Below are 9,881 nucleotides of genomic sequence, written 5' to 3'. Positions count from 1 at the left end.
CCCGCTCTGCCACCCAGGTCCCTCAGCGGGCGCGGTGGGAGACGGTGCTGCGGGCCCGGGGCGCGGTGGAAGGAGCCTTCAGGGGCTAGAGACCCGAGCCCAGAGAGCCGGGACAGCACGCCCTCCCAACTCCAGCGTTAACTGCCTACTCGGGGAGAGGAGAGAAAACCAAACCTGGGGCCTGGACACCCCCTCTGAGGGGTGGGCAGAGCAGGCCGCTGGAAGCCCAGGCAGGGAGAGCCCGGGGTGGGGGTGAAGGTGAAGCTGGTAGCTCGCGAGGGGTCGAAGGGCTGACCAGGTGGGCTGGGGCGGGGGTCCTGGGCCAGGGAGGAGGGGCCGGAGCACTGCGGGCAGGTGCTGGGCTCAGGGCAGTGCTCAGCTGCTGACCCTCCCACACTCTGGAAGAAACTGTTGCGGGGAGAAGGGGCCCAGGCCTGACCCAGCTGTTGCCACGGCCACATCACGATGGCACTTTGATGCCAAAGTGTTTGCGAAGCTGTTCCAGAAACACAAAGGTGAGCACGGTGTGGGGCACGAGGCGGATGCCCGCAGGCACGAGGCCCTGAGGGAGGAAGGAAGGGTGTGAAGGGCCCCGACAGGCCCAGGGGCCCCCGCCCGGCCCAGGGGCCCCCGCCCCACGCCGCCCCCACGGACCTTGTAGAAGGCCAGCGGCCCGAGCTTTGCTGTCTCCATGGCGCAGTGCAGGACACCCTGCAGAAAACGCAGAACCGGAATACAGCGGCTGCTTCTGGAGAGGCGTGAACCCCCCCTCACTCTGGTCACACTGAGGGTGGGTGTGAGCCTCGCAGAGCAGCCTGGAGGTTCAACAGTAAAAGCAGGAGGTGGGGCTGGGGGTCACAAAGGTCAAGGGCTGCCTGCTCAAAACTAGACCCCAGGAGCACACCCCAGGGTGCTGTGGTGCCGAAACCCACAGAAGACGCAGTGTGTGCTGGTGGGGCTGGGGGGTGGGACCTGCCCCCTTCATAAAGGCACCATGTGAAGTTTCACTGACTGCAGTGACAGGCTTGCTCTGTTAAACACACACGGGGCCCTGGGAGGGACGCAGTCATGGGTGGAGGGGGACAGCCGTGTCCACACCCGCGACAAGGAAGCAGACCTGCAGGGCGGGGCCCCACTCACCCGATATTCGCCCTTGGCGTTCATCAGGCGGGTCTTCAGCACGTCCAGGGGCTGGCACAGGACAGTGGCGCATCCGCCCTGGGGTGCAGGGTCATCACCAACGGGCCTGCCAGGCAGGGCAGGTGGGCACCCTCATCCTACCCCACAGACCTGTCCTGGACCCCCAGGTGTCCCTAGGGCCATGGGGACACCAGGAACAGCCCTGGCCCGTGGGCTCCTCCCCAGGACCCTAGCACCCACCTATTCAGTCTAACTCGTCAAAGCCTCCTGCCACTGAGCCCCTCCCTCATCCCAGGGCCCCCAGGGAAGCCCCACCCCGCCACTCACCGCGATGAAGCTGGCGATAAAGTGAGTGAAGATGCTGTCAGACAAGTACCCGGTGCTGAGGACCAGCTGCTTGGCTTGGTCATAGCAGGACAGCTGTAGGGTGGCAGGGACAGTCAGGGCCCAAAGGACAGAGCCCACCTCGGGAGAAGCCAAAAGGGGCCCACAATGACACCAGCTGGACTGACCAGGTACCCACTCTGTTGGGTCATCTACGGTCACCACACCCATCACAGACGCGCCCCAGCCCCACCCGTGTTCCATGCCCACTGCCTTCCTCTGGGATTTCTCACAGGGCCCCAGAGCCCCACCCCAAGCAGAAACCCTACCTGACCCACGGTGACCAACATCCCACGACTGGACGCCATGGTTGCGCCTGAGAACAGCTTCTTCAGACCCTCTGCCGGGGGAGGGGAGAGGTCGGGTGCCCAGCCCAAACCCCTCCCCACCCAGGCCCCACTCCTGGGTCCCAGCCCAGCCCTCCCACCTCTCACCTTCTCGGGCCACACGGCACAGGCCATCCAGGGCGTGGGCATAGCTGTCGGGGACAGAGTGGGCCCACATGAGCTTCTCCCTGACCACTGGCTCCCATGGGGGGAGGGTACCCCCCATGGGAGCCACGGCCCCATCCCAGGCCAGGAGGTGCTGAGTGTCAAAAGGGCCAGAGGACAATGGCTTCCTGTCTCCCTGCTCACAGGAGTTCAGGGCTTGAAGAGGGAGGGAAATGCCCTCTGGGGGCTGCCAGCTCCAAGGCAGGTCCTGTCTGCAGGCCATTACAGAGGGCAGGAGGATGGGACGCCCTGCGGGGCCCCCTCTCCCCTGGTTCACTCGTCCACCTTCCCTGGGGCTGACGCTCCAGCCAGAGCCACACGCCCCCTGAGCTGACTGGGCCGACGCCTAGAGCCTAGCTCGACGTGGGTCCCCAGCCAGAACCTTAGACTCCCTAGCACCCTACGTTTCACGCAACATGGTGCTTTCATCACAGGAAGAAAAACTAACCCCTGCACCCAAAGCCTTTCGAAGTCCACACTCACTCCCACTTCCAAACCACCCTCCCCGTGGGTGCGCGCAGGTACACGCGGGAGAAGCGGTGACCAGCCCCGGGCCCAGCCAGAGGTGTGCACTATGCCTGTTTCCAGAAGCCGTCAGCCGGCTCCATGGGATCCCACAGGCGAGTCCCGACTGCGTCCTGGCAGAGCCACTCTGGGGGCTCCTCCGCCCCGACCCTCCGGCCCCACCCTGCAGGCAGAGCGCGCTACTCACTTTCGGCGCTGGCTCTGGGGCAGCTTCATGTCATTCTGCATCCTGAAACAAGCAGGGGCTCAGCAGGGCGGCAGGGCCAGACACCACCCCCACACACGCCAGAGGGCGACAGTGAGCGGCCGGCCCACCGGGGGCTGCCCTGCCACAGGCTCAGCGCCACCCCCAGTGTCCAGGACCCCAAGGTCCGAGTGGCCTGTTCCAGGCTGAACACCCACAACCCCAGTGAATGAGGTTGGCCCTCAGGGGACAGCGAGACCCTGGCCTCGGGGGCCACACTGACCTGACGTTGACCATGTCCGCGGGGGTCCCCACGAAGCCACCGATGCAACCTGGTACAACAAGCCACCCCGTGACCCCTGGCACTGCCCACCACCCTCGCCCGCCCTGCTCGCCCTCGGCCACTCACCGCTGAGGGAGCCCAGCAAGACCTTCTGGTGGAAGGGCAGGGGGCCCTGGCTGCCTTTGGTCACCTGGTCCCGCACGGTCTCGTAGATGGCGAACCGAGTCAGGGAATAGGTCATCTGGGGAGAAGGGGCCCCACTCAGAGGCTGCGGGCGGATGGCGCTGGGCACACTTCACAGACCTGGTCCTCCAGTGCAATGGTCTCCATGTGGACCACGGGGCACCAAGGGACACGCCCGAGGCCACACGGCCAGCAAGCAGCTGAGCCAACTCACAAACCTGGGGCTGAGTCCAGGCCTCACACCCTTCTCTCTCCTCCCTGGGCTCAGTTTCCCACCTGGAGGTGGAGGTCTCGGGCCGCTGTGACAGTGGCTGACCCTGTGCAAGGCAGAAGCACCTCCCACCCGCCACCCTGGGCGCTGCTGGCTCCCCTGCCTGAGGTTCCTCCCGTGTAAGCAGCCACAACTAGCCTGGGGGCCAGGGGGCTGCGACCCTCCTGCCTGCTGGGACTGAGTGCGGGCTCTGGGACCAGGACCTCAGCGACCCGCCACCCGGGGGTGGGGAGCCCCCAGATGCACCTGTCTGCACAGGGAGGCACTCAGCCCATTGTAGAGTGCCAACACGCCGTCGGAGCGCATCACCTGCAGCGCCATGCCGGTCATGCGCAGCTTCACCTCCTGCTGCGTCTGCAGGTGCACCTGCGGGGAAGCGGCCACACCAGCTCACAGCAGTACTCTACCTGGGGCCCATCCAGGCCAGCTCTGCCCTGAGCCCTTTTCCACAACCTTCCACCTTTACAGCCTCACACTAACCTTGTGGGCCAAGTGCTACCAGCACCCCCTTTTGCAGGGCACCAGCCGAGGAGTGGGGCTAGGACTCCGTGTCCACACCCGGAGCCAACCTCCACTGGATACCACCAGCCGAAACGTGAGCCTACCAGGCCCATGAGAAACATCCCACCTGCCGTGGGGCAGTCATCAACCCCACACTTTAGGTGAAGACACTGGGCAAGTCCAGAGCCCCACCTTGTAGCCACACCTGACTTCCGAGAGGGACAGAGTTACGGGGACTCAAATGACCTGAAGAAACATGGGAGACTCGGAAGACAGGGGTGGGAATCTGGGGGTACACAGGGAAAGGGTGCCTTGGAGTCCATCCTGTGGACCCCACTCTGTCCAGCCCAGCCACATCCTGGGGGGACCCGCTGGGGAAGGCTATTGACTCTGCTGCCTCAGTTTCTCTCAGTGTGCAGTGAGCCGGGAACAGAGGGCCTGGGCCTGGGGGCAGGGTGGCCACACCGGCAGCAGCCCTCGTCCAGGTGAGAAGCCACTGACAGAGTTGAGCCAAGACATAAGGCAAAGGGAGAGACCAAGTTACTTTAGAATACTTCTTCCAAAGACTGGACAGAGAGATAAAAATCCTGGCCAGGGCCTCCCTCCGAGGTCTCCACAGCTGCTGGCACCTCCCGCTGCACCCCAGCAGATGGCCACGTGCTTCCTGGGCCAGAGAGAGACTAGGCTCCTGTGGCCGCAGGCCTCCCTGCCCCCGCCCCCAGTGCTCTGCAGCAAAACAGCACCTGGGGGGTGGGGCAAGGGGCAGTGACGCCCAAAGGAGCCTTGGCCCACAGACCATGACTCTAGGCTGGCCTGGTGCCATGGAGGGCTCCAAAAGCTCCTGGAGGCTGTGCCCACAGCTGGGCAGGGACAGTGAGCCTGATCCTCCAGGGTGCGTGGTCGGGGGTGGGGGATGGGGGAGCACAGGGACCTGCGGGGGCATCCAGAAAGTAAAACAGAACAGGCACGAGAAGGGAAAACGCACCTTCCTACCTGGCCCTGGGGGTTACCAGGGCCTGTGCTGGCCTCTCCCAGGATGAGCTAGGTCTCAGAAACGCTCCCGGCTTCAGCCCCACCCCCAACTTTTGCTAATCCTGCCTTTACTGGTGACCACTCTGAGGCTTGAGGGATGGCTGGGTCAGCCAGGGACACAGGTGCCAATCCCTCCCAGGGGTCCAGCGTGGGACCCAGGCTGCTCTGGGTGGCCAGGTGGCTGCCCTTGCCCACAGGACCCACAGGACCACAGCCCAGGTTCCCTGGCGCAGGGCCGACGGCCAGAACATGCTTTGTACCTCTGACCCTTTGTTGTTTGTGGTGAGAGCACCAGAAAACCAACCTCCCTCGGCTGGCCTGCCCTGAGACAAGGGAAGCTCTGTCTTATTCTGCCCCATAAGCATTCTTAAAAAAGAAAAAAAACCCAAAAAGTGTGATTACTTCTCGCTCTGGGAAACAATCACCCTCACTGGACAGGACCTGCATGCAGGCAGAGCTCAAGGCTTCCAGGTGTCCCCCCACCTTTCAGGAGGAAGCAGCCCCAAAGAGGGGCGACTGACCATATCCCTCCTCTGTCTCCCTCAGTGTGTGCCGGGCACCCGCTCGGCAGAGGGGGCGCGTGGTCCGTGCCGGTGTGTGCTGAAGTCCGGACGCGTTTTCAAGTGCCAACAGCTATGCTCCCAGAGAACCAAGCCCTCAACGTGTCACCCAGCAGAACGTGTGTCCGCAAAAGTGCGAAGGGCGGGTCGGGAAACAGGCTCAGAGAGGCCAAGGGGCGAGCCCAAGGTCACACAGGTAGCAGCAGAGTGGGATGGGGGCCCGAGGGGCACCTCCACCGCCTCCTGCCCGCAGGGCTCCCGACGGGGGCGGGAGCGAGGGCCCGGCCCGAGGCCCTCCGCGCGCCGCGCTCACCTTGAGCAGGTCCAGCGGGTGCGTGCAGCAGGCGGCCCCGCACGACGCCAGCCCGCCGAAGTACCAGCGCGACACGCGCGCCTCGGCCGCCATAGCCCAGACGCGGCCGCCGACGCCGAGGAGCGCAGGTACCCGGCCCGACCCCGGCCCCCGAAGCCCGGACACCTCCCCGTCCCCAGCCAGACTCGATCCGGCCCGACCCGGCCAAACCCGGCCCGATCCACGCCGCCGCGCGCCGCCAGCTCAAAGTGCCGCTGGCCGCTCGCGCCCGGCACAGCCAATGCGCCCGCGCGGCCCGGGGGCGGGGCCTGGTGGGCGGGGCCAGCTAGACCCCGCCCCGAGACCGGGGGCGGGCCCCGCTCCTTAAAGCGGCCGCAGCCGGGCGGGCGCCACCGAGCCCCCTCGGGGACCCCCGGGGCCCAGGCCGCGCGGACCGCGGGGAACCTGCCGGGTGAGCCCTCCCCACTCCCCCTCGGAACCTGCGTCTGCCCCCTTCCTACGCTGGCCCGGCCGCCGGCCACTCCGGCGCCTAGGGCACGTCTGCGAAGGTCACGGCCCGAGTGGCCTGGGCGCTCTGCCCCCGACCCCTCCTGGAGGCCGGCCTCCCGCAAACGCCCCGCCCCTGCGCGGCCTGAACTTGTACCCAATGTCCCACCCCAGCCGCGCAGGACCCGGGGGTTCGTCCTGGGATACGTCCCGCTGCAGGAGGGGCCAACCTGCGGGTTACAAGAAAACTAGGGGCAAAGGCAATTCGGAGACTAGCCGCCCCGCCTACCCACCCCTCCCAGAAACTCCTAGCCGAGTCCAGCCTCAGGCCTGCTCTGACCACACAGCCCCAGGCAGCCACCCTGGGGCGGCCCAAGAGGGAGTTTCTGGGCGTGCGGCTCAGGCTCCTGGGAGGCGGCAGTCAACAAACTGCCTGCCCCAGCCTGGCCCCAGCGGGAGACGCCCACCTCCCTGCTGACCGGAAGTGCAGGTGTGCTGCTAGCCCAAAGGCGCACCTGCCGAGCAGTGAAATCTGAGTCCCCAGGGCCGCTCTGGGACAGGGCCACATGGATCTCAGAGGAGGCGGAGAAATGTGGAGGAGCCCAGGGTGGGGTGGGGGGTAGTATTACCCATGCTGGGAGCCTGCGTTATTTGAAAGGGAGAGTAGGATTAAGAAAAATGGCCCAGGGGCTTCTGGAGATCAGAGAGGGTGGGAGACACATACCGAAGATCCACAAGGAAAGGCAAAAACGTGTCGCTGAGCAGCTACACACAAGACTCCCAGAGACAGCAGTTTGTTCAGAAAGCCGGAGCTAACAGACCTGACTGTTAGTGTGCAGGAGCAAGCCGCTTCTTCGTCCATGGTCCTCCAAGCCCACTCCCGGCACAGACCCTGCTGCCCTGGCACCTGGATCTCATTTGGACTCAGCCAAGATGCCCGAATCTGCCATCAGCCCCAGGGCACTGTCAGGGCTCCTGACTACATCGCAAACACAGCAGTGAAGCAGAGATGACAGAAGCCTCTGGAGTCCCTAGGTCTCCATGACAGCCCAGAAGCGGGGACCCAGGCCCTGGCGGGGGGAGCTGTCCCCTTACTGGGGTCATTGGCAGAACAGGGCCCTGAACCTGGTGCTGGCAGGGAGACCCCAGGGTTTGCTCCTCACAGAACACAGACCGTCCCCAAATTGGGAAGGGCAGGGCCCAGAGACTTAGGATTGGGAACTGAAGAGACATCGTAAAACGTAAAAATATCAAGGGCGGCAGGGTGCCGAGATGCCTGAATTCCCGTGACCTGAGATGGTGTGAAAAGGCAGTCAGACGTGGGAGGAACCCTGGAACACGGGAAATGCCTCAAGGCTGGAACACCCTCTTAAGAAAGGGGTGGATTTTGCAAACTATAGGCCAAGGAACTAAAAAAGATCCCAGCCAAATTCTCAAATGGACTGTGGAGACTCACGCAGAAGCCCGAGAGGGCGAAGGGGAGGGCGGGCGCAGTCCTGAGAACAGGGCTGCCCGGGCAGGCCTCTGGGTGGGGGCTGGTGTGTGCTCTGTGGCCCTTACACATCTCCTCTTGGTGCCTGGGCAGGGAGGACCGTGCTTCATGGGTGGCCTGGCAGACATCTGGGGTCCCTGGAATAGGGGGGAGGTCTGTGGAGGTGAGGCACCTGCGGGGGCTCTGGATTTGCCTCCGCTGTGTCCTGTGACCGCGAGCCTGGACAAAGGCGCAACGCCAGCTCCTATCAGGATCTATAAGGACTTGTGTGGGTGCCAAGAGAGCAACTCGTGACACGCAGCAAGCCTGCCTCCCACTGCCAAGCGTGAGGGCCAAGGCCAAGTGGGCTTCAAGGACCCGGGGCAATCCCCAGAGGCACACCGCACCTATCTCCAGGTCTGAGACACTTAAGAGCAGCCTGCAGTCTGGGGCAAGTCAGGGGTAGCTGGAGGGGCCAGGACCCCCATCAGGAGGCTGAGCCAGGATGCTGCCTAGGAAGACAAGGCCCAGGGTCTTCAGGTATGACTTTTGAGCTCAGGCAGAAGCACCGCCCTAGTCTGCCATAAGCGAGTCAGGATACGTTGGCCTGGTGGCCCTCAAGGTGCAGGGCCACCCTCACCTTTGATCAGCCACCCCTAGCAAGACCAGCAGAGAACAGAAAGCCCCATCCTTGCGGGAGCCCGTCTTCACCCCAGATGCCTTGGGAAAATGGGGAGGGGGCCTAGAGCACAAGCAGCCTCCCCAGGTTACTGGCAGAGGGGCCTGTGACCATGCAGATCTGGGCTGGGGAGTGTCCCTGAGCCCTGGGAGAGGGCAGCAGGCCCAGCAGGCCACACCCAGCCCCAGGTAGCCACAGTCCCCTCTGCTGAGTGAAGGCACGCCCAGTGATCTGCTGATGGTGAATCATTAACCCCCTGGGGATGGTGCCAGGGGCCACAGGCTTGGCCAGTGGGGCTCTGGTCAGGGAGTGGCCTCATCTGCTCCTTGGACCCTTCCTACGAGGCCCAGCAGGGAGTAAGACCTCAGAGAGGACACTGAGCTGGTGGGGGGTGGGGGCGGCTGTGCATGCACACCAGGGAGCCTGGCAGCTCCCACCCAGACATGGCACTCCCAGACACAGTGTCCCTTTCTGGTCCCCCAGCTGACCTTGCAGCTCATTCTTCCAACAGGGCCAAGGGAGGGGGCCAGGGAGTAGGCAGCCTGGAGACTCAGGCCAGAGGGTGTGGGCCTCCAAGGGTCACAGGAACAATGCCTCTCCAGAGTGGCCACTCAGAACGTCTTGCAGCCCCCTCCACCCAAGCCCCAGGGGTCTCCCACCTGGGCCTGCGAGGAAGGAATCCACTGCCCCTTCCAGGCAGGGCTGAGGTGGGGCCTGACTCAAGAGAAGGAAGCCATAGGTCCTTGGGGCAGGCAGGCACTGAGCAGGGCACATAGGCTTGGGCAGCCACTGCCATCTGTAAATGCCACACTCTGGCAACAGGCCACCTCCTTCACTTCCCTTCTGGCTCCAAGACCCAGCTCCCCGAGGCCCAGCCCCCAAGGCTCCTCTAAGCACCTGTGGGAGCAAATGACACCCTCAAGGGCTGCAGAGCACATCCTCCAGCCTGTCAGGCTGTCTCTTGCGGGGCTGCTGTGCCCACCCAGGGTATAGGCCTTATTCCCACTGCCCAGGGCTGGGGCTGCATTTCCTGTTAAGGACCACCAATGTTTAAAGACAGGGAGTTCCACAGGTGCCCTACACCAGCCCCTGGGGGAAGATCTGGTACCAGCCGTGCAGCAGCTGCTGCCCCTGCAAGCAGGATGCGCACTGCCCAGTCCCACCACACTGCTGTCGGCACCAGCCTGACATGGGTCTGGGAGGACAGACCCCTGCACCCACAGCCCACCCCAACACAGGACTCAGCACACACGGAGCCTGAACAATGCATTTTTCTCAACAGCCACCAGGGGGCGCGTGAACTCGCAGTAGGTTCTCGAGTCCTCCTCCCTGGGGCTTGCACCGGCAGTGACTGCCACTCCCTCCCCATCTCAGTAGG

The 9,881-nt window shown here is 64.4% G+C and overlaps 1 protein-coding gene across 3 annotated transcripts; it reads right to left on the bottom strand.

Annotated features, from left to right (window-relative positions):
* Positions 1-323: 323 nt before the first annotated feature.
* SLC25A10 (solute carrier family 25 member 10) lies at positions 324-6,121 on the bottom strand. Of its 3 annotated transcripts, none has more exons than XM_074343991.1 (11): positions 5,868-6,121; positions 3,708-3,827; positions 3,134-3,248; positions 3,008-3,056; positions 2,728-2,769; positions 1,959-2,002; positions 1,794-1,864; positions 1,468-1,560; positions 1,141-1,218; positions 655-711; positions 324-562 (listed from the first exon to the last, which is right to left on the bottom strand). In XM_074343991.1, exons 1-11 carry the CDS (start codon positions 5,958-5,960, stop codon positions 461-463), a joined length of 864 nt encoding a protein of 287 aa, XP_074200092.1. In that variant the 5' UTR covers positions 5,961-6,121; the 3' UTR covers positions 324-460. The 3 variants fall into 3 exon arrangements, with proteins under 3 accessions (XP_074200092.1, XP_074200093.1, XP_074200094.1); XM_074343992.1 differs by lacking the exon at positions 5,868-6,121 and adding an exon at positions 5,516-5,859; XM_074343993.1 differs by lacking the exon at positions 3,708-3,827.
* Between the last annotated feature and the right edge of the window lie 3,760 nt (positions 6,122-9,881).

This window comes from Camelus bactrianus, chromosome 16, assembly GCF_048773025.1.
Source record: "Camelus bactrianus isolate YW-2024 breed Bactrian camel chromosome 16, ASM4877302v1, whole genome shotgun sequence".
Taxonomy (NCBI): Eukaryota; Metazoa; Chordata; class Mammalia; order Artiodactyla; family Camelidae; genus Camelus; species Camelus bactrianus.
Note: the sequence above shows the minus strand (reverse complement) of the source record. Positions and strands in the feature narration are given on the sequence as shown.